This window comes from Taudactylus pleione, unplaced genomic scaffold (genome assembly GCF_031769625.1).
Source record: "Taudactylus pleione unplaced genomic scaffold, aTauple2 ptg000201l, whole genome shotgun sequence".
Classification (NCBI taxonomy): domain Eukaryota; kingdom Metazoa; phylum Chordata; class Amphibia; order Anura; family Myobatrachidae; genus Taudactylus; species Taudactylus pleione.
In genome coordinates this window covers 35,012,533-35,037,118 of record NW_028284603.1, presented here as the reverse complement: position 1 = coordinate 35,037,118, position 24,586 = coordinate 35,012,533, and the positions used below count along the sequence as shown (strand labels likewise).

Below are 24,586 nucleotides of genomic sequence, written 5' to 3'. Positions count from 1 at the left end.
TTAGGCCCAAAGGTGGGGGGGTTAGGGTTAGGCACTAGGAGGGGAGGGGGTTTGTGGTATTTACCTTACTCCCCTGTCAGAATCTTCACTGCTGCCGGTTTTCCCCTGCAGAGCACAAAGCTGCTTTTGATATGCCTGTATGCTTAGGACCATAAATTCATTGTCAACAAGCCCTAAATTCTCTCTTCCCCTTTCTCCAATATGACTTATACAATACAAATGTGAATGTAAGCAGCTTTTTTTCTGCTCCTGAATTTCAAATGTTTCTGTGTTTAGACTTTTACATTTGAGATTAAATACAGTGTGGCCTCTTCAAATTAGCTGTAACATTGTTGCTTTTGCTGTCTCTTTAGCAAACTTATCACTTTACTGTATTTCCTATTTAATGAGGTGACCAATAGTGATCTTAAACTTCTATTCAGCACAAAATACTCTAGGCCAGTGGTTCCCAAACTGCGCCTAGGCACCCTGGAGTGCCTCGGACACTTGCAGGGGTGCCTCAGGTTTTTGGTCCAGCACCAAATCAAATTATTTATGGCCAATGTAATGTTCATATGTGGACAAACAGAAGCTCAAACCTGTCCCCACCACATACAGTAACTGAACCTAAGGATAACAGGTCAGCACAACTTACTACACTTTACTACTTCACTACATTTTTTTCTGAATTTCTCAATAACAAACTTTTGGCTTAGGGGTGCCGTGATTACAATGCTGATACTCTAGGGTGCCGTGATTTAAAAAAGTTTGGAAACCACTGCACTAGGCAGCAATTAACTACCCCCCCTGCTCCCTCCAAAAAAAAAAAACTCACAAAAGGCAGAGGTTTGGGTACCAGGACCATGGTGGTTTCTATATGAAATATTTGCAGTTCCTGTCTGTTTACTTTCATATTGGGGAAGCAAGTTACATAGAGTAATACAGAGCTTGTGCAAGAGAAATGTATTTAGAGAAAAGCATTTACCATAACAACTGAAGATATGTATAGTAGCAAAGAGTCGCAATAAATCAGTTTTACTTCCTTATTCTTTGCAAAATCTATTACTGCATATCAGTAACGTGATAGCTGCAACATTCTACAGATGCTCAGTTGTTATAACATTAGTCATCTGCTAACTAGAATTTCCATAAGTAAAAATTAGACTGAGTACTTTGTAATATCGTAAATACAAAGAGTATTTATTAAATAGGTGGGATTTACACAAAGTGAACCATAGTTTGCTGATATGTACTCTTCAAAATAAATCTGGGTAACACTATACGATGTGTGTACCCAGAGATGGCACAATGCAATGAAACGATATATTGTGCTGACTGTACACACTACACGATTATGTATGACCATGACATTCCATGCTGCGTATAGTAGCATGGCTTCATTCATTGCATCGTCCCAACTGCTGTGCAGCATAGCATATGGGACGATGCGATGAACGACGTGATCAGGCGCGCACACTATTTGATCTGCACTGCGATTCGGTATGCAGCTAATGTCTCAAGTACAGAAGCGCTCACCTCTCACATCCGTTGCTTGCAGGGTTGCATAAAATTGGATTTAAAAAAAAAAAAAATCAAAAACGGATTTATTTGATTTAAATCAGATTTTCTGGATTTAAATAGGATTTTTTATTAAAAATTTTGTTTAAGTAAATGTTTTACAATTTTCAATGTTTATTTAAAAAAAAATGTAATAAAAAATCCTATTTAAATCAAATAAATCAATTTTTGATTTAAAAAAAAATAATTCCAATTTTATGCAACCCTGGCTGCTTGTATACAAAAGACGAAATATCGGGAATATCGGTCGCACATCAAACATCTGAGCAATCCTATGTTTTCTTAGAATGTTCATCTCACCTAAGATGCCGGGGCCTCTGAAGCTACGTACAAATTCGCAAAGGCTCACTAGGGCACACCCAGAAAATGGTCCCGACATGCCTGTGTACAACGCAGCTCGGATAAGTAATGCAGTGTGATGCCTCTTGCTATATTTCCATATCTGCAAGGACGGAATTGCAAAGCTGCTTGCGTACAGCTTTGCAATTCTGGTCATTACTGTATTAGGCCCCGACTACTCTGTATGGTTCATGCAGAAACAAGTACTATGTTTTCTCTACTGATAAACCATTCGTGTGGCTGGGTATACTAAAGATCTGTATCAGCAGGGAAACCTTGTCACTTAGGAGACTCGGGAACTATTGAGAAATAAATTGTACATCATCTGCTGCCTCATGTCCTTCTAGTACCAGTGAATCATTTTAAAGTGGTTTTCTATTTACACAGGTAAAACTGTACATTCACAGGTGCAGACTACGCTATTCATACTTTGGCATATACTGTTCTTTGGGTTTGTTATAATCTATTTCAATATATAAATTTACATTTGGTGAATACCCTGTAAATCATGTGGTATCAGACAATTAATTTGTGCGTTGCAGATGTTGCAGTAACTTAGGCTACATTTGTATTTTGGATCCTGCACCTTTAAACTATACAGTAAGCTTATAGAACGTGTAATGAATGTTCCCTACACCGCATGACAACCTGAGGAATGATCTTAGCTGAATGTTTTAAAGATGAATGCATTGGAAGAGTCGTGCGATTTTAGCTGTAATACAGATGAGGAGGATTAGCACATGAGAAGGAGAAAATAACAAGCAAGTTAAAGGTGATTCCTTTATTATTAACGGTATCGGAAATCCTTTCTTGCTATTAAGGCCACTTCACGTGGTAGATTACCACTTATTGGGTATGACAAAGCACAGTAACAGTGATAAATGCTGCCACTACAGTATGTAGTAACGCCATGGTGCTGCTAAGACATTAGCCCAAGATTAGGAAATTCTCTGCTAGACAGTTGTTGCTAGTGAGCATTTGCTTAAACTTTAGTTGCACTTTTCCAGTCTTCATTAAAAGAAAGCACTGAGTAATGTGGGATTGTCATCACCCATTCCGACAATTGTTCTTCTCACGTACAGCTAGGATAGGCCGGTATCCTGACTATAGATAGACAGTTAAAAGGTTGACAATGTCTAGATAGACACCAGATGTTAGACAGGCAATAGTTTGACAGGGACAAAAAGTCGACACAATAAATGACGACATGGAAGAAGGTTGACAGAGACAAAAGGTCAATACACACATGGTCGATACATTTTTTGGGTAAAGTTATGCACTTGCCCTGATGATTAGGGTTAGGTACCAGGAGGGAGGGTTAGGGTCAGGCACTTCCCCGACAGTAAGGATTAGGCACCAGGAGGTAGGGTTGGGGTTAGGCACTTACAGGAGGGTTAGGGTTAGGCACTAGAATGGATGGTTAGGGGTAGGCACCAAGGGGAGGGTTTGGGTTCGAAAAAAAAGTAAACATTTTGTGTCGACCATTTGTACTTGTTGTCCTTCTTCCATGTTGACCTTTAGTGTGTTAACCTTTTGTCCCTTTTGACCTTTTTCCCCTGTCGACATATTGCCTGTCTAACATCTGGTGTCTATCTAGACACTGTCGACCTTTTAGCTGTCTATCTTTTATACCACACCCGAGAGGGCAATATGCTAGAAAATAGCTGGCACACAATTTCCCTATACTTTATCCTTATATGCTTTGCTATCTCTGTGTGTATGCGGAGTACTGCCCACAGCAGTTGCTCAATGCTTTCTTTGTTTTAGCCGTAGATACAATGCTGGCGTTATTATATTAAGGACAGGCGATTATTTCAACTGAAACGATAATTGTGTGGTGAGTACGCTCAAAATGTGATGTTCTCAGGATCTTTTTTTGGCTCCAAATATTATCTAGTCACTGGCATCATTCGTCAGGTGTGTGCCTACTGTAGCATGAGAACCCGCGTTATGTATATTTTGTCGACCTTCACCATGTCAATATTCATTGTGTCGACATCACGCTAATGATATCTGCATTTTCTCAGTATTGCAGATGTTGATATGTTAGATGTCGACATAATAAAATTCTACATTCTGGTGTCGACATTATGAATGTCAACATAGCGAATGCCGACAATCTGACTGCATATTAATTTCTATGAAGCTTAGAGTAACTAACGGAACGGATTCACTACGGATCGCAACTTCAAATGCAATAGCGATTATGCACGCAGTTCAACTGCGATAGTATGCTAATCCATTGCGATCGCAATGCCGCCGCACTGCGATGCATGGGCAGAACGCAACAATCGTCCGAATGTGCTCGTATAAATCAGGCCCGAAGTGCCTACTATCCCACAATATTGAAGTGTTTAGAGCAAGACACATCATCATTCAGTTGTAATCCGTGCTGTCACATATTGGTGATTTTAATGACCTAATATACCAAAAAAAGACAGCAGCTGTTTTCATGAATGGGTTCAATAAACAAGATTTTTTTTAATTTAAAAGCTTCATATCCCTAAATCACTTGTACTTTACTCAGGGTCACAATTCATTTTATTTGTTGTCAATTTATTTTTTTTTACAACATTTTTCTAAAGTAAGGATTACGGAAAAGCAAAAAGGGAGTGAATGGAAAGTACAATACAAGGTGGGGATGGGGAGGTGATGTTACAAGGGGGGGACATTGAGTTAAAACCAAAACATTGCTATGCTTAATAATTAACCAGACACAATTCATTACAAAATCCCACTTTATGGACATTGTGTTCTATTGGTCAGGTTTCTGGATAATTAAAGAGAAGTATTTCTGCTTCAGAGGTAGCATTTTAATTTATTACATTGTTAGTACTGCTACAAGTAATAGTCAGATCAATGCATACTATAGATTTTGGAAGAATGTTCTATTATCAATGCAAGCAGTATATAGTTATTGCATTTTATAGTCTTATCACAGTGAATATGTTGAATAATGAAATTGGTGTGCTGTTTAAGACTTCCAATCATTTTTCTTTTTGTTTGATAGTGAGTTGTGTACAATGTATTCATGTGTTAAATAAATAAATTTAGATTATTTTTAGTATTTTCTTGTTGTGCCTATTATTATTTAATATTAGTTTAGTGTTAAATATTTAGCCTTTAACACTGTACAGTAACAGCGGTGGCAGTCACAGCACAGGGGATGTTCAATGCATCATACAGGAAAAAAAACTGTTTAAATTGTCAAGTTACCATTGATGCATTTAGCTGCTGCTTGGTACATTGATAATGCACTGCACAAATACAGTAGCTGGAGAGTCATCTCCTCTCCCAGATCTAAATTAATGCAGCAACACATCTGTCCCTTCGGTACTGTTTAAAATGTTAATTTAGCTTGCTGCGCATAAGAAATTTGGAGAGCGATCTTTATAAGGATTCTTGGTAGTATAACCCTTTTATCATATGCTTGTTGTTTATAACTAGTAGATGAGAATGGATATGCTGTTTAAACAAAGCCAAATAAGCATTTTTTCCCCTTCATGCCTCATATAATTGTGATGAATGTCTTGGATTATAAAACAAATATATAATGGCAAAGCATATCCACAGACTAAAGCTGTAGAGTGGCCACCGAAAACAAAAAAAACAAAACAATATAATTTAATAAACATATAATGTAGAAACTATAGTGGAGTATTAATAAAAGTGGAGCAAGGAAAAAGTGAGTTAAAAAAATAATTTTATTTTTAAAATATAATAATCCTGACTATTGAATGCTGAAATAAAGTCCCTTCTTGCTGTTTTCCTCTGTCCACAAATTTTCTTTCTACAGTATGTTAATATGAGGACAGGATGCTCAGACTTTTGCATTTTCATTAATTATGTTGTGTCATTTAACATGCTGTACATGTGTGATAAGAGAAGCTGACCAAATTATAAGTATATGGGGGTATTCATGAAAGTTTGGAGAGAGAGAAAATTGCGAAAGATAAAGTACCAACCAATCGGCTCCTGTCTATTTTTCAAACACAGCCTGTTAAAGTGCCAGCTAGGAGCAGATTGGTTGGTATGTTATCTCTCTCAATTTTATCTCTCTCTAAGCTTTCGTAAATACCTCCCTTTATGCTTTCAGAAGTACAGACATTTGCGGTCTGTAGTTTTCCATTCAGTTTTGTCACAACTATTTTTGTGTACAGAACTGTGGTTGGCCTGTACACAATCATTTATTATCCCCATGGTAAACATATAGTAGTTGTGTAGGGGATTCTCTTTTGCGTGACCGGTCTGGATAACTACTAAACAAGATATACTCACTGCAACAAATATTCCATGACACAATCTTTTGTGTGTAAAATATATATATATATATATATATATATATATATATATCTTATATATAAAATATATATATTTCTTCATACTGTACTGTTCACAACTTACCTGTTCTATGCTTGTACCCTGTACTTAAGTATGACTTCTGAGTACGATGTGAAAATGTGAAATTATTATTATCCTTTATTTATATGGCGCCACAAAGGTTCTGCAGCGCCTTACATAAACAAATGAGTTATTAACAGTACAAAACAATGCAGGTTTATAAACATTACTGCATTAGCAATCATAACACTTAAATAAGTAGCAGGACAGTTTTAAGGGGCTCATCCATTACACGACTTTGTGAACAATCCGACCAAAACCAGGAGGTTTTGGTCGCATTGTTCACAAAGTTGGGAAATGGATAGCCGGCAAGGACCAGTGATGTGCATGCACGCTGGGTCCTTGCCGTCCCCGACTATATGCTAAACATGCTCGTCAACCTGACGATGCTCGACAGGTTCGGCATGTTCAGAGATAGGAGGTTGGGCTCCTGCACTGAATGACGTTCAGTGAAAGCCGTTCAGTGCGGGCACCGCACCTCGGCGACCTGAAGGTCTGAACACTAGACGTTCAGTCTTTCAGGTCCCCTAGTGGATAGGCCCATTTAGGTGCTGTTGTGGGGAGATAGGAGTAAATGATAGTGAGACGTGAGAGCTTACATTATAAAGGGGAGGGCAGACAATGTATTCAGAATTCATACTTACAAGGTACACTTACAGAACAGGTGAGTAATGTACAGTATGAAAACATATATGGACACACATTTGTATATAGATTGTATGTGTGTGTGTATATATATATATATATATATATATATTTATATTTATTAATAATAATCTCTTTCACGGAAATGTACTGAGACTTGGGGAGTGACAAAGTGGAGAGAGATAAAGTACCAAACAATCAGCTCCTAACTACCATTTTTCAAACTGAGCTGATCGTTTGGTACTTTGGGGTTTATTTACTCACCCATGGATGGAGATAAAGTGAACAGAGATAAAGTACCAGCCAAACAGCTCCTAACTGCTATGTCACAGGTTGTGTTTGAAAAATGACAGGAGCTGATTGGCTGGTACTTTATCTCTGATCACTTTATCTCCATCCAAGGCTTAGTAAATAAACCCCTTTATCTCTCTCCACTTTATCAGTTGCCAAGGCTTAGTACACCTCCCCTATTATATATCTATCCATTCTCCTGAGTAAAATCTCTCTCCCCTACAGTATGATTAACAAAAAGTCAATAAGACACAGATACATAATCCAGAGACCCCTCTTTCAAACAGAGCCCACTACAAGTTTCTAAAGTCATGAAATCACTATTGTATCTATGTCTGGGATGCTCTCTGTGTGACTACCGACTGCCTCTACTGGGCATGTGCAGTACTATGAGACTCTAAACGACATAGCGCAACTCGCAGGGTGCTACGTGGGTACTGTATTGGAGCGCCGTACACCACTTTCTTGAGCACACAGTGCATCAGTAGTACAGTGACATCAAGTAGCATAGAAATGCCAGGTGGTATGAAGTTGTATATGTATATACATGTATGTCTTACAGTGGCAAACGCAGGATTTCTAGAGGGGGGGTTTCAAAATGCCTGATTTTAGAGTGAGTGTGGCCTGTCCATAAGTAGGGTAGAATTAGCACTTATCCAGCTTTAATATGCATCATATATAGTATATTATGTGTCAGAATTCCAGCATATACAGGACCAGTGATCACAGTAACCATTAGATGTGTCATACATAGTGTATTGTGTGTAATAATTCCAGCATATACAGGACCAGTGATCACAGTAAGCCATTAGATGTGGCAGTAGGACCATCCTGCCTGAGCTGAATGTTTTTATTTTAGATGTGAGCACATTCCAGGGCATGGGAGCAAGTCCGGGAGTCTGGGGGAGCAACAGAAGAACCTAGCACTGCCCTGGACATATATGTACATATTGGGCTCTATAGCAGTGCATCCCTAACAGTGCATGTTTTCCAGATCTCCTAATTGGTGCACATGTGTATTTATTATTGGCTGACACATGTTAAAAGATCCAAATGTGGTGCTAATTGTTTCATTTGTGATACTGAGAAGAACATGCAGCACTAGTAACAATCTATTATATTACTATTTCTATTGTTGTCATGGTGTGGGCTGGGGAGGGGGGTTTCCAGGCAGACGGAAACCCCCCTGCGTTTGCCTATGTCTTATCCACACTGGTGGTGTCCTATGGAAGACTGCGTTGATGCAGTCGAAACGTCGATTTAGAACCTTGAGACCATGATGGGATAAATAAAGTACGTTTTATGTGTGATTATATGTATATCTATATAAATGTATGTATGTGTGTGTATGTGTATATATATATTTCTACTTCAGGGTCCATAGGGTATCCACAGGATACCTTGGGGTATAGGTGTGACGTCAGTCGCAGGGCACCAAAGAGTTAAGCTTTCAGCCTCCCAGGATGCACTAGGTCCCCCTCCTATACCCCGCCCCCGGGCCAAGGCACCTCAGTTTAGTTTGGTGCCCGGCCGGAGTCGGGTGCACCTGTTGGAGTGGGGGCTAGAAGAGCCCCTGAAGCTTATTCTTCATGCAGCTGTGGCTGCACAACTGGATGTACAGCATGGACAGTCAGTCCTGACGTCCATGCTGTCTTCCCTACACCCCGCCGGTACCAGAACGCCGGTACTGATCCGGGGATGCTGGTGGGCGTCTGGGGTCACAGCTAGCGGTGACCCCAGATGCTCCGGACCATGGCCGGATTCAAGGGGGACAGAGGTAAGCAGCGGGGTCCCGCGGTGGGTCCCCGCTGATCACATGGTCCTAAGTCCCCAGGCAGGGGGCTCCCTGGGGACTGGCTGCAGCGTGGAGCCAGGCGACCAACCTGCGCTTCCACTACCCCCGGGGACAGCGGACCGCAGCAGAGCGGTAGCGCTGCGGCGTCCCAGGGGTTAAATGCATGCCAGGGGAGCGCGCCTTCCCTGTCTCACAGCCGGCGCCTCCCCCGCTGCACACAGCCCTCTCTGCATGCTGCCGACTGGTCCTGTGGCAGCGCTCCTCCCCCAGGCCAGCCTCCTCTCTGCTCCTCGGCGGCCATCTTCTCCAGAACGCATGGTGAACGCTGCTGGAAGCGCTGGAAGGAAGCATCGTGGTCTGGGTCCCCCCGCATACCTCTCCTCCGCTGTGGCTCAGGTCTGTGTATGCAGCGCTGTGTCCTACCAGGCCCTGTGTCTGTGTAGTTGAGTGATCAGCGCTGTTAGTGCAGGAATTGTTATTTCTCTGCATTGTATGTGACTGTGCTAGCGCTGCTGCCTGTAATCTTTTCTTCATCTAAACTGTCAGCTTTATTACTGTCCCTGTTCTTTCTGCTAAAGCCCTTGCGGTGCGGTGCTGCAGGGTGGTCTCTCGCCTATTTAATACTTAATTGGTGAGAGAGGTCACATACGTGGTGCCATCATGTCTGAAAGTGATTTTCCCCTCCGGCTACAGTGTACCACGTGCAAAGTACCGTTAGCGGAGGGGGAGGGTAGCGCGGAGGGCCTTTGCCGGCAGTGTTTCTCCATGGCGCGGCCTATTACGGTTACAGCACCGGTACAGGAGCCGCCCTGGGCTTGTTTCGCTCAGGCGTTAACAGCTTTAGTGGGCCAGTTAGCTCCGCAGCCCGCGTTTACTCCGATGGGTTTGTCCCAGCAGTCTGTGGTGTCGTCACCCATGCAGGGGTTCCCACGACAATTGGTGGTACCCCACAGTCTCCCTATTTCCCCGCTCCCGGGTTCTCAGGAGCCAGCGTGGGTTAACTCCCTGACGAGTTCTGTACAGCACTTGTCGGATGTGTTGCAAGGGGAGTCTGTGATGCGGTCTCATAAAAGGCCGGTGGCGTCTCTGTCCGCTCCTTATGAGGATGACGAAGGGACGTCTGATGATGGGGAGATTCTAGATCCTTACGATCAGGAACCTCTCCATACTAAGGACGCTGATGCTAAGTCCAAAGTATATATTCCTGGACTTATTCGGGCGGTCCGCACAGCCTTGGTGATTGAGGACGAAGTTCCCCCAGCGGCTAAATCTAAGTATGCCTTTTTCAAAGATGTGAAGGGCGATGCCACAGTCTTTCCTCTTTCGGGTCAGTTGGTGGACCATTTAGAGGAGGCGTGGAAACAACCTGGCAAAAGATACCAGCCGCAGAGACGCCTGGCGGTGGCTTATCCGTTCGCGGATAATTATTTTGCGAAGTGGGAATCCCCTCCACAGGTGGATTCTCACGTGACCCGTCTTGTCCGTAGTGCCACATTGCCGATGCCATCCATGTCCTCCCTTAAGGATGCTACGGACCGCAAGGTAGAAATCTGCCTGAAGTCCGCTTATTCCCTTGCAGGGGGGGCAGCACGGCCGGCTATGGCCATTTGCTGGGTTGCCAGAGCGATGGAGCGCTGGGCGGATTCATTAGAGGCTTCTTTTGAATCCGACTGTCCGGCCGATCAGGCGGAGTTGATTGGCAATCTCCGTGATTCGGCCACCTACATCAACGAGGCGGCTCTAGACATTAGTACTCTGGTGTCTAGAATTTCTTCAGCAGCGGTAGCTGCTCGTCGCACCTTGTGGCTGCGATCCTGGAAGGCGGACGCAGATTCCAAGAAAGGTCTGGAAGCGTTACCGTTTACCGGAGAAGTTCTCTTCGGTCCGGATCTGGATAAGATTGTGGCCACGCTGGCGGCAGCCAAATCTGCCTGTCTCCCGTCGGCCGCTGCTCCTTCTGGTTCGGGACCATCGTCCTTTCGGTCATCTAGGGCCCAGGGCAGGCCCAAACCACAGTCGTTTCCTCGACAGGCTGGCCCTAAGAAATCGGTCAAGCCCCGGAAGCAGGCATGGAGTACCAGACGTCCGGCCCCCAAGCCAGATGACAAGCCTGCGGCCTGACGGTCCGGGCCTCCCTTTGGGGGATCCCAGGGTGGGAGGCCGCCTGCTACAGTTCGCCCAGTGTTGGTCGACCACTACGACAGACACTTGGGTTCTGGAGGTGGTTTCTCACGGATACGCCCTCTCCTTCCGGCACAGACCCCCGGCTCGCTTCTTCACCACGGGTCTCCCATCGGACCGGAACAAGGCTACGGAGCTGCGGAAGGTATTGCACACTATGCTCCAGGCTGGAGTTATAGTGGCGGTTCCATTCTCCCAGAGGGGCCAGGGTTTCTATTCAAATCTATTTTTGGTACAGAAACCCAATGGGTCATATCGTCCGATTCTCAACCTCAAAGCACTCAACAAGTCTTTGCGGGTCCAGAAGTTTCGGATGGAGACCCTACGGTCCATCATTCTGGCGCTGGAACCTGGGGACTACTTGGTGTCATTGGACATACAGGACGCTTACCTGCATGTCCCTATTCTTTGGCGCCATCAACAGTTCCTCAGGTTCGCAATCAGCAGCGACCACTTCCAGTTTCGGGCGTTACCTTTTGGCCTGGCAACAGCACCACGTGTTTTCACCAAGGTGATGGCGGTCATGGCGGCTTCTCTGCGGCTGCAGGGAGTCCGCATGTTGCCGTATTTGGACGACCTGTTATTGGTGGCAGGATCTCCAGAGCTCCTGTTACGCCACTTGGACCTGACCATTGCACTGCTGCAACGGCACGGCTGGCTAATCAACTGGCAGAAGTCCACTCTAATCCCGTCTCGGAGGATTCTGCATCTTGGAGCCTTATTGGACTCGGGACAGCAAAGGATCTTCGTGACGGAGGACAAGATCTCTGCTTTACAGTCAAGGGTGCGCAGTTGTCTGCACAGCCGCCGGGTGTCCTTACACTCGGCGATGAGGTTACTGGGCTCCATGGTGTCGGTGTTCGACATGGTGGAATACGCCCAGTTTCACTCCAGACCTCTGCAGCACCTGATCCTGTCCAAGTGGAATGGGCTGACTCAGTCTCTGAAGTCCCAGACGATTGTGCTCACCCAGGAGGTTCGCCTGTCCCTTACGTGGTGGTTACAGACGACCCACCTCAACAAGGGACGTCCGTTCTGGGTTCCAAATTGGGTCCTGTTGACAACGGACGCCAGTCTTCAGGGCTGGGGAGCAGTTTCGGGTCCACACTTGTTCCAGGGCAGGTGGACGCCGACAGAAGCGGAGCTTCCAATAAATATCTTGGAACTCCGTGCGGTCTTCAATGCTCTCCAGCAGGCACAGCGGTTTCTCCAGGGTCGCCCGGTGCAGGTCCAGTCGGACAACGCTACCACCGTGGCCTACATAAACAGGCAAGGAGGAACTCGCAGTCGGGCGGCTCTCGTAGAGGTCTCTCGGATCCTGGTTTGGGCGGAGCGCAATCTTCCGGCCATATCAGCGGTCTTCATCCCGGGAGTGCTCAATTGGGAGGCGGACTTTCTAAGTCGCCAGGACGTTCATCCGGGGGAATGGTCCCTGCACCCGGACGTTTTTCAACTACTGGTGGACAGGTGGGGTCTTCCAGAAATCGACCTCATGGCGTCCCGGCACAACAACAAGTTGCCGGTGTACGGGTCTCGCACAAGAGACGAAGGGGCGTCTCTGGTGGATGCTCTGTCCGTCCGGTGGACGTTCCGGTTCGCATACCTGTTCCCTCCGGTCTCCCTTCTTCCACGGGTAATCCGGAAATTCAAACAGGAAGGAGGGACGCTCCTGTTGATAGCTCCCGCGTGGCCCAGACGGCACTGGTTCTCAGACCTTCAGGGTCTGTCCGTGGACATTCCTCTGCGGTTGCCGCTACGGCCGGACCTTCTGTCTCAGGGTCCTTGCCTTCACCCGGACCTGACTCGGCTGTCTTTGACGGCGTGGCTGTTGAGACGGCCATGCTGAGGTCCCGGGGGTTTTCCAGCTCTGTGGTGCGTACCATGTTGCGAGCTCGGAAACCGTCTTCAGCGAGGATATACCATCGCGTGTGGCATACGTTCTTCCAGTGGTGTCGACCGAGAGGTTATGCACCGCGGGAGTTTCGTCTGTCTCGGATTCTCGCCTTCCTGCAAGCGGGACTAGATCATGGGCTTCGCCTTGCTTCTTTGAAGGTACAGGTTTCGGCCCTATCTGTCTGGTTTCACCGTAGGATTGCTACAATCCCGGATGTGCGCACCTTTATGCAGGGCGTTCTCCGCATTCAGCCGCCCTTTGTTCCACCTGTGGCGCCTTGGGATTTGGCTGTGGTCCTGAGGGCTCTCCAAGGACCGCCGTTTGAACCACTGGGCTCAGTGGATCTTAAATGGCTAACAGCTAAGACTGTTTTCCTTCTGGCCATTGCTTCGGCCAGATGTGTTTCTGAGTTAGGGGCTCTTTCTTGTAGACCCCCTTTCTTGGTTTTTTATGGGAACAGGGCAGTGCTCCGCACTCGGCCCGAGTTTCTTCCCAAAGTTGTTTCCCAGTTTCATATTAACGAGGAAATAGTTGTTCCGGCCTTTAACTCACCGGGTCTTTCCGTGGGTGAGGCCTCTTTGGATGTTGTGCGGGCCTTAAGGACTTATGTTGACCGCACTTCTTCGTTTAGGAAGTCGGACGCTTTGTTTGTCCTCTTTGGCTTCCGTAAAAAGGGTTGGCCTGCTTCAAAGCAAACTTTGGCAGCCTGGATCCGTATGGCTATTTCTGAAGCTTATCTTCATGAAGGCCTACCGGTCCCTCCTTCTCTGAAGGCTCATTCCACTAGGTCTGTGGGTCCTTCGTGGGCAGCTCGACGTGGTGCCTCGGCAGTTCAGATCTGCAAGGCTGCTACGTGGTCTTCTGTCCATACCTTCGTGAGGTATTACAGGTTTGACACCTTCGCCTCTCAGGATGCTTCCTTCGGGCGGCGGATTCTCCTTTCTGCACAGGAGCGTCCCCACCCTTAAAGGATACTGCTTTGGGACATCCCCAAGGTATCCTGTGGATACCCTATGGACCCTGAAGTAGAAAATATGAGATATGGTAAGAACTTACCCTTGTTATCTCTATTTCTACGAAGTCCATAGGGTTCCACAGGACTCCCGCCCTGTCGCACCTGTGCTGCAGATGGGCTTTGCTCTGGTCACCGGTTTTCCGTCTCCCTCTGGTGAGAATGTGATTCTTGTATGTGTCCAGATCTTTGTTCTCTCTCTTCCTTCTCCTCCTCCGGCCTATGGCTTGGTAACTAACTGAGGTGCCTTGGCCCGGGGGCGGGGTATAGGAGGGGGACCTAGTGCATCCTGGGAGGCTGAAAGCTTAACTCTTTGGTGCCCTGCGACTGACGTCACACCTATACCCCAAGGTATCCTGTGGAACCCTATGGACTTCGTAGAAATAGAGATAACAAGGGTAAGTTCTTACCATATCTCATATTATAATTTTATATACAGTCTTGAAAGGCGGCACACACATTGCAAGTATCACAATTACCGGTGCACTCCGTTGGACCTCCCAATCTGGAATCCCAGGAACAAACGGCAATACTCGGCGAGTATTGCCATATATGTATGTATATATACACTGTGTATGTGTGTGTGTGTGTGTGTGTATATGTGTGTGTATATATATATATATATATATATATATAAAATCACACACACATTGTGTGTGTATTTCTATGGACACACAGACACAAAATATGTTGTATATACCTTAAATTCGAGATCACCAAGTGAATGGACTGGTTTTACAAAGCTGTAATCTGGTATTGCCATGATGGAATAAAAAACTTGTGAACACATGTGTATGAATGGAATCATTCCACAGTTATTGGGAGATTTATGGCTGATAAAATCGGTACAGAACAGCAAGTGGTGGAGATTGTGTTTTTATTTTAATACGAGAGCCAAGTCTTGCATTAGGACGTTGTTAAAGCCAGTTCAGAAAATAAACGGCACCCAAGGGACGGAACAGTATTCTGTTAGGTTGAAGGGCCTTTAATAATCGCGTACCCTAATAGCAGTTTAGGTGGAGTGCGTGTGTGTGAGTGTGTGTATGTGTAAAAGCTAATCTTCTCCTCTGATTCCATAATAACTTATGCATAGTAACACAAAACAGTTATGATGTGTTGGCACTACAGTTTTTAATAGTTGACTTTTTAAATTAAAAGATAAGTTTGCTGACTGACTTTCTCGAATTCACTTAACGAAAGCCCATAAAACATGTTGCAGGTTTAACAACCACATGCAGCAGAGGAAGAGATTATATCTTTCTCTAAAATTGCAATAGCAGATAAAATATACATCTACAATCTTGCTTTTAGTGATTGAAACATAGCTCAGCGCCTTTCCCAGAAGCCACACTCCAAATATTCATAACACAATAAAACAAATTTTAAATTATGGCTTGAAATATTTTGTGACCAACTTTCATAGGTGTGTATATCAGCTGGTTTTATCTAGCATATAAACCGAACTTCCTAAACATTGAATAATGAAGATCTGCATGCAGTGATTTTTTTTTTTGTGTTGTAATCCTACTTTCACATTAACCCTGTCCTAGGCTAGCAGTCCACAGTTCTCTCTGCACGGTTTCTTTGTGTGAAATGATTTCCTGATGAATTATTTTCTCCTACGTTAGTGAGACACATACAGCAGTGAGGTGTTTATTCTTCTATTAAACCAACATTCTTTATGATCTTTCTTACAATTCCATTAACAATTTAGGTTGGGCTGCGGGTGTTTACATTCTGCTTAATGTCTGCAGGAGAACGTTAATGTAGAAGTGTGTGTATTGTTTAGTTAGAAGAATACGCTGTAAAGCCAAGGCAGAGCACATTGACTTTATTAGTTATACACTAGATGGCAGTTGTGTCTTATCTTTCAGGTTTAGCATTTGAACATGATGGAACAGGAAAGGCCATCAGTGTTTAGTCTGCGCTCAAATGGTCTCTGTATGACCAGTGTAGACCCCAATGGACTTCCTGGAACATGTGTTAGCAATTTAACTGCAGACATTTCTTTCTTTGTTTTTACTGCCTGGCTCTTTGAGAAAGTGTTGGTGCTGGGTTATGGGCTGTCTGGATCATGTCAGAGGCCATGGGGATCAAGTTCATGTGACAGGCTAGACTGGAAAAGGATGAAGTTGGAGGAGGAAAGAACACTGACCCTCCCCTCCTACAGCAACAAGTCACTTGGCTGTCTGTGGTGTAAAGCCAAAACGACTGGGCGTTTTTAGTTTTAATACAGCTGAACAAACAAAACACTTTGCCCATTTTACTTTTTCATATTTCATCACTAATAGTCAATGCACTCCTAAAAATATGTATTCTGATACTCCATCATTTTTTAATGGTTCTTTTTTTTTCTTTTCTTCCCCCCTTAGCAACATCCAGACGAGGGGACCTAGAAATCCTTGCATTCTGCATACTGCATTGGATAGCTGGAAAATTGCCCTGGCATCCATGCCTAAGGGACGCTTCCAAAATTCAGGATTCCAAAACAAAGTATGATGGCGTTTCAAAAACTAACAGCTTCCAACTGTCTGATATGTATATGTTTCTGCTATAAGCGTACAGTAAACCTTTCTTTGCCGTGTATGAGCATTCTAAATAGATCCAGTATTATACATTACAGTATTTGTGTTTATCAATGTTATCCTGTGTGATACGATCAGGAAGAACAAAGTTAACAAACATAATACGATTACCGATGTAGCCATACTTGTAGGTTAATATTGAATAAATGAGCCATAGATCGCCTGAGTCACAGATATCATTTCTGTTCCAAGTGAAAAAGGAAAAGTACTCCACATATAGGCCCTGATACTGAGTTGGGAGTAAATAAAAAAGACCAAGTACTGTAACTGTGGGCCTGATTCAGAGATGGACGCAATGCCGATATTTTTGCAGTTAAATGATTATCAGTAAACTGCGCATGCGTCTAAGTTGCACTGCACATGCGTCATGGTACATTGCCATAGTCGCTCACATCGATTTTTTACTTGCAGTCAGGGAGTGTTTGGGAGAAGGTTAGTGGCAAAGAACGCAGGCGTGCCGCATCCGTTTTCGGGGGAGTATCTGTGATCCTGTACGCAGTGAAAATGGCTCTGGCATCTCAGTACCTGTGACCATTCTGAGTAGCCCTAGAGTAACTGAGACCTATACGAATGATCTGTGACTGATGCTAGTCTCTGTACATAAAGTAGATGTTGGACTTGCAAAGTTGCAGGTGAGTGTTACAATAAAAATCCTGTCGATATGGTCATTTGCGTATTTTTTGTACAGCGCCGCAGCAGCGGTAAGTACTGGCTGCTGATACACTTCAGGGGCTGCGTGTAGCCCACAAATGCTGGACAGCTTTAATTTTACCCTGCAATTTAGGTTTCAGTTTGGTCACATCCCTCCCAAATCCCTCTGCACACGTTACATCTGTCCCACCTGCAGTGCAGCATGGTTTTACCAAGGTGCACAGTTACTTGCTCTTTTTTTGCTTTATTTCCAAATTAAAATCTGGCCCTATATTAACACAGAGGAAAATAGTGCTCCTATTATAATAGCAATAACTATTCACAAGCTAGAAAAAAATGTTTGCCCTGATATTAGAAATTTTACTTTCTCCATTCATTTCTCATTCTTTTAGTGATTCAGGGACAGTTGTGCTATTGCTATTTTCAATTTAATTATTCACATATTTGTGTTTATCCCTAATAGGAAAACATTTCATTTATTTTTTTGATGGGGAAGGATGTAATTCCAACTTTCATTAAGTATTTTAATTGCTTGTTGAGTGAATGGTTTAGGTACAGTTTGGCAGGTTCCCTATTTGAATGGGTTAATTCATATCCTAAGCCGCCCGCACACAGTAAGTTTGATATAGGGACGTTTCAATATTGAAAATATTCTACTGGTTAGCTCAAAGTTTTAATTTCAGAAGGATTTCATCCACAAAATGTATAAAATTAATAGAAGGCACTAAACTTGTAAGATTTAACCTTTTTTCCAATTGTTGTTTATATGGCTTTAAAAAATGGTAATCTCAACATTAAATGCACTGAGTTAGAAGAATCAGAATGACTCCTTCTGCTTTGCTCTTATTATGTATGAATTTAAGCCTCTTACTATGAATAATACATATGTGAATATAAAAGTGAATATCATTGTAAAAGGATAAAGAACGCACAAAAACGGAACACCCTGAGCAATTCTCTTTAAATAGCGTTCCATCTTACATACTAGTTCAGCACCAAGGCTGACAGTTTTAGAAACCCGCCATTTGCTATGTAATCAGGACAGTAATCTAGTGCAGGAATGATACTGGAGCTGTAAAGTTCAATTCATCATGGAACATAGAGGTATTTCGAAATGACTGTGGGGCTGATTCAGACTTGTACGCAAACACGATGGTTTGCGTACAAGTCCAGTGTGTAATGATCTGCGCATGCTTGGGATCTGTACTTCGCATGTGCCAATCACTGACTGACAGTGATCACAGTCCCCCCCCCTAAGGTGCTGCAGCTTCACTGGCCCTGGCAGAGTGAAAACACTGGCCATATTGCGCAACCTGAGGGTCACTGAGATGGCCAATGTTTACACAGATGATACGATGAGGACGCAGCTGCAGATCACAGAAGCTTGCAGAAGGCATCTATTTACACAAGATTCCTCCTGCAGCATTCATATTTTAGCATCACTGCTGCATCCAAAGATGCAGCCGCAAAGCTATTATCGTACAGCGCTGAATCACCACGTGTGTATATCTGTATCTATATTTAAAAAAATAATAAAAAATATATAATACTTTCAGAATAAATGAGCCGGAATTCCACATAAATGCAACTAACCACCCTGGTGCCCTCCTAGATATTAATTTGGGGACAACCAAATATGTAACACAGAGATTGAGGCGGCACTCACGTGTCTTGTAGATAAAGTATGAATCTGACAACTTTGTCTGCCTTGTTCAATCTCTGGGCCTGATTCAGAGCCGCTCGGAAGCGGCCGCTCGTTCGCTCTGAGCGATGTTTGCACAACTGCGCATGTGTATGGGTAGTAATGCGCATGCGCAAACCAGTCATTGCGGTCGGAAATCGTGCGCTCGCAAAACAGCGAGGGGCTGCTAATTTGATTGACAGAATGTACCGTTTGTGGGTGGTAACAGGGGAAGGTGCTTGAAAACGGGGGAGTGGAGATCCGAACGCAGGCGTTCCTAACGGTCAAAAGGGCGTTTAATGGGTGTGCATAATTAGTAAAGGAGCATCATCGACCACGTCACTTTGTTGTCTTTTAGCCTGAACTGCTCGCAGTGATAGCGGTAAGAAAAACCTACCACAAGCACTGCGAGCAGTTCAGATGCCTTTCGATGTACCCGATTAATCTAATAAATACCGGAAATGACGTGTGATGCGAACGGCAAAGGGGCGTCTTTACAAAATAGTGAGCGCATTTTTCGTTCGCTCACTCAGAGGCGTCAACAAACCACAAAGAGCGTGCACTCAATTTTAATAGCCGGCCCCTTTTTTGGAACTACCATCCGCAAATAGCGTCCGGCTCTGAATCAGGCCCTCTGTTCGGTTCTGCAGTCAGTTCGGAACTTGGATTTAAAAACAGAACTCTAGATTTGGATTGCATGTAAATAGGTCCAAAATAACTGTTTTATTGATTTGTTTTTAATTGATTTTTATTGATAATTGATCGATTTTCATGGAATCCAAAACTGAACCAAATCCGAACCAAAACACTTGAGGGTGGTTTTACCATAACAAAATGATGAATTAGAGCCAAAGCCAAAACACAGGGGTGTGCGCACATATCTAGTACATAGCATTTCTAGAGAGCAAACAGACTGGATTTTTAGCCAAATACAAAGTGGTGTACAGATTTTCAAAGGAAAGCAATTTGCAGTGCAGTAAATCACAGCAACTAATCATAAATGTGCATTCATTAACTTACTGTACCGTGCACTTGACCATAACCTACTGTACCGTGCACTTGCAACTGATCATAAATGTGTGTTCATTAACCTACTGTACCGTGCACTTGAGTGGTTGCTATGGGATATTGCACTGTCCACATTTGCACCTATTTTCCCAGATTTTGCAACTGTTTTAGAGAGGGGGCAGTGAGCGCAAAGTGCCGTTGGAGCATTCCTAAGTTTCCCTCGAAATCCATTGAGGAGATTAAGGTCCTGATTCGGACCCGCTCGCTAGATGCGTCCGCTCTCTCTCTCAGCGTATGGAAATTTTGCAAAGTGACGTCAAGGCAGCTGCTTGCTCGGCAAGGCATAAGCATGCCCACTATGTCTTGGCGAGCGATCACTTTTTGTTTAAAGATGCCCACCAGCCTGCATTTAGCCGCCCACTAGCGTACATCATCTCCAGGAAATATATTCAACCGTCGGTACATCGGGTTACATCGGATCTGACCGCAGCGCTTGCGGTTGACTGTACCCTACCGTGAGCACTACGTGTGCTATGACACTGCCTGTTAATTATGCACGCCCCAGAAACGGCGTGGAAACACTCTGGCATGCCTGCGTTCGCATCTCCACTCCCCCGTTACTACTGGCCTGCCCCTGTTACCACCCACAAATGGCCTCTCCTGTCACTCATTCCACTGGGCTGTCTTTGCAGGGCGAGCGAGCAAAGTCCGATTGCTCGTACTAGTTTGGGCATGCACATTGCGAACTACACGCATGCGCACATTAGCGAACATAGTCTGCAACGAACGACCACTTGCTAGCGAGCGGGTGTGAATCAGGCTCTAAGAACAATAGAGATGTTAAGTTACCATATTCGACCATGGTGAGCATAACACAACAGCAAGCTGAATTGTATACAGGCCTTAATATTGTAAGAAAGCCTATTTCTTTAACTGTAGCATTGTTGAAATGATGTAAAAAATCAAATTATATTAGTTCTTATAAGAATATATGAGGAGTCATATATATTTTAAGCATCAATACAATGTGAAATAATGTAGGCCCAGATTTATCAACGGGTGATATTCTTGTTATCACTCGTTACTTATCTTAAATGGTGCTCCAACCAATCTGCTCCTAACTGTCATTTTTCAAGCACGTAACAGTTAGGAGTTGATTAGTTTGGAGCACCATTTAAGATACTGTAAGCAACGAGTGATAACAAGAATATTACTTGTTGATAAATCTGAACCTTAATATTTTAGCTGTAAATTTAACATATTATCTTCTTTTAGGTTTGTTAATGATCTCCCAAATTCTGTCATTGAATGGTTAGGTCAAGAAGATGGATGCTGTAAGTATAAAGTTATAACACTCAATTTATTGTTTCACAAGATGTGATGCAGATAGTTCAAGCACCAATGTTTAACTTCAATAGGAAGTGTCTCAAATGCAGGGAATCTAGCTGTGCTTTAAGGAGAATACTGTATGTAGTGAACTGTAACATCCAGCAGCAATGGTCAGAGGGGCTGTGTGAACCTTCTGTGTTTCTGTACATTAGGAATTAGGATTCACCAAAAAAAAGTCTATAAATATGGGGTATAAAAGACAAACCATATCGCATTGTTCATCTATTAACTCAGAATTGCATATGCACAATAAGCATGCAGTATTAAATTAATTTGTGTTTTCCAATCAGGGAGAGTGCCAAAAACCCATATGCAAATAGAAATTTGTACTGCCATATGGTAATGTAATAAACATTACAGTGCCCTCTGGGGCCAAAGTAATTTTACATCTTTGTTGCCAAAGGGGCTCTTCATTTGTCACATCGGGATTCCCTGGATATCTCTGGTTATAACCAAGAGTAAAACAAGCCTACTATTCTAAAGATTAAGGAACATGGTACATAACTTAATCCTTTTAAACCTAATGGATTGCACTTGCCACTGTGTATAGTATGTATTGTGTAATGGTCAGAAACTGTATATTGTAAGATTTTCAGATTTTTTTTTTTTTTCCCCCTTTAATGTTTCTTGTTTGATTTCGGTATGTTTAAGGCGTGTCAGGGCAGTTAACATTCCGTCGACACGCCTTAAATATTCATACATGCATTTGGTCTTAATGCACGGAGTACTGAAATTTACTCTACCTGGGTACCAAGAAAATCAATTGCAATGTGTATCTAGTCTGTCCACTTATCAGCACCGTTCCTGCCACAGAACACCTGTTTCCTTTCACTCGATTCCTCTAATTTAATCTGTTTCAAGATGGTGTTACTAACATTTAAGGTCCTGCATGACCAAGGTTCTAGGTACTTGAAGAAGCTTATTTCCTATCATTCCACTAGGCATATTTATAAGGGGTACAGGGTGTGCAGTGCACACAGGCCCCGCACCTTGCACCCAGAGTTATATCTACCTTGTGCTGACAAGCTGGTCCCCGCTCCTCTGCGGCGCCATCTTCCCAGTGACATCTTTGGGAAGATGGTGCTGCGTAGTGAAAGCAAAGACTGGCACCATTGCTCTCTTGTGCGTAGGCACCATCTTCACTGGGAAGATAGAGCCGCAGAGGAGGGACCCACTCACCAGCACACAAGTATATGAGGGGCTGAGTGGCTCGCTGCTCAGAGGAGCGACTCTGCTTACGCCGAGCATCTTTTTAGCGCGAAAATGCATCTTATGCTGCCCACCCACTAGCAGAGCATAGAAACGACAGCATGATTACGACATTCAGTGTGATAAGCCTACACTGAATCGTTCAGTGCAGGCTCATCAATCATTTGGCAACATGCTGAACCTGACGTTATAGTCAGGTTGACCAGCATGTTTGCCTGATGATTGATGTCAGAAACGACTAGCGGTCGCGCGCATCGCTGGTCGTTTCCGACTTTAAAGTGCCTGATTTGCAGACGATTTACAAGCGATTGCACGATAACGACGTCGTTATCGTGCAGTCGTCTGTCAAAATCATCTAGTGGATGGGCAGCTTTAGTTGTAATGTGATGCAAGAAAACCACTTCACGAGACTGTACTGATTAATTTCATATGCGACACTTGTATATCTGCGTGCTACTGAGTTGGATTCCCTATACTAAAGGGCATACCCTATTGCAGGCGTCATTTTGAAAAACCCTGGCCGTGGGAATTTTCCTATTAAATAGGGTGTGTGCTTTTTATTTATTTGAGCTGTGCTCAAATTTTTTTGAGCACCTCCTGACTAAGTACAAATTTTCCTTAATTTGTTATTTTAAGGAAAAATGTTCAGGACTTGCTTCAGGACCCCTTGTACACCCCCCATGACTAATTAAGCTAAATGGAACCTTCCAATTGCTTAATTAGTCAATAATACTCACTTTTGGCAGCGCTGTCTTCCTCCTCCACTTCCCCGACTGAAGTCTTCTGCAGCAGCGTGAGTGTGACCCCTGTCAGTGTGTGTGTGAGGAGTGCTGCCCATAGGTAAATGCAGGGGAGGGGGTTCAGGTTGCCTGGAAACCCCCCTCCCCCAGCCCACACCATGACCACAATAGAAATAGTAATATAATAGAATTTTACTAGTGCTGCATGTTCTTCTCAGTTTCACAAATGAAATAATCAGCACCACTTGCGGATCTTTTAACATGTCAGCCAGTAATAAATACACCTGAACACCAGGAGATCTGGAAACATGCACTGTTAGGGGTGCACTGCTATAGACCACCAAGATGGCCGCCATACTGGTGACACCCAAAAAAGTTTTCCCCCACTCCCATATCATATGTGTAGAAACTGGATTAATATTTCCTTACTCATTTCCTTTTTACAAGGGTGTTTCCACACTTATGGACCACCTTGTATTTTCCACACCCTTGTACCAAACGATGTCCCCCTTCTTCCTGTGACATTACCCACCCCTGTAGCACACCCCTTTCCCAGCATGCAAATTGCAGTGCAGCATTGGTCAGGGGGAATGTTCATTTGCACAGCATTCTGGGGCACAATTTCCTCAGTGATGTGGGCTGTCAGAGACCGCTACATCACTGACTGGGGGCTGGATTAGGAATATGAAATCCATTCTGCACATGTGAACGCAAAAGCGCACTTTAGCTCAGCTGGCTACGGTCAGATACCATGCCACTATGGCAGATAGGTGGTTAATTTATTTTTCCTTCATTTTTCATTAGTTACGTGAAGGTAGCCATTATGTTGCTTCCCACAATATTCAAAGGGAAAGGCATCCTAGCATCACTAAGGCACTTCAATTTAGTGCACAGGTTAGAAATCACATCTCAACAATACAAAGAGTTATCTGTCTTAGCCTCATTGATTGTCACTATTCCATTCTGACATTTCCATGACTAAGTGGAATTGCTGTAGATTTCTTTCTTTCATTGTAACCAAATGGAGTTGTACAAACTCAGCCTATACAATGATACATCTGATGGTTGTTTTCTTTGTCACAGCTAACCCAGAGCAATAAACTGTATAAAACATATTAAAACCAATATTTCTTCAAGTTAAAGAAAATTTGTTTCTTCTCCTATCATATCCTCTTATTTGGATAGGGTAAAAGGCAATGACCCAATTT

At 43.8% G+C, this 24,586-nt stretch overlaps 1 protein-coding gene across 1 annotated transcript in view; it reads left to right on the top strand.

The window, feature by feature from the left end:
• Positions 1–24,586, top strand: part of VRK2 (VRK serine/threonine kinase 2) — a 102,348-nt gene that overhangs the window by 48,632 nt on the left and 29,130 nt on the right. The window contains exons 9-10 of the mRNA XM_088477322.1: positions 16,488–16,608; positions 21,316–21,374. Of these exons, the coding sequence (XP_088333448.1) occupies positions 16,488–16,608; positions 21,316–21,374 (180 nt within the window). The remainder of the gene's footprint in view (positions 1–16,487; positions 16,609–21,315; positions 21,375–24,586) is intronic.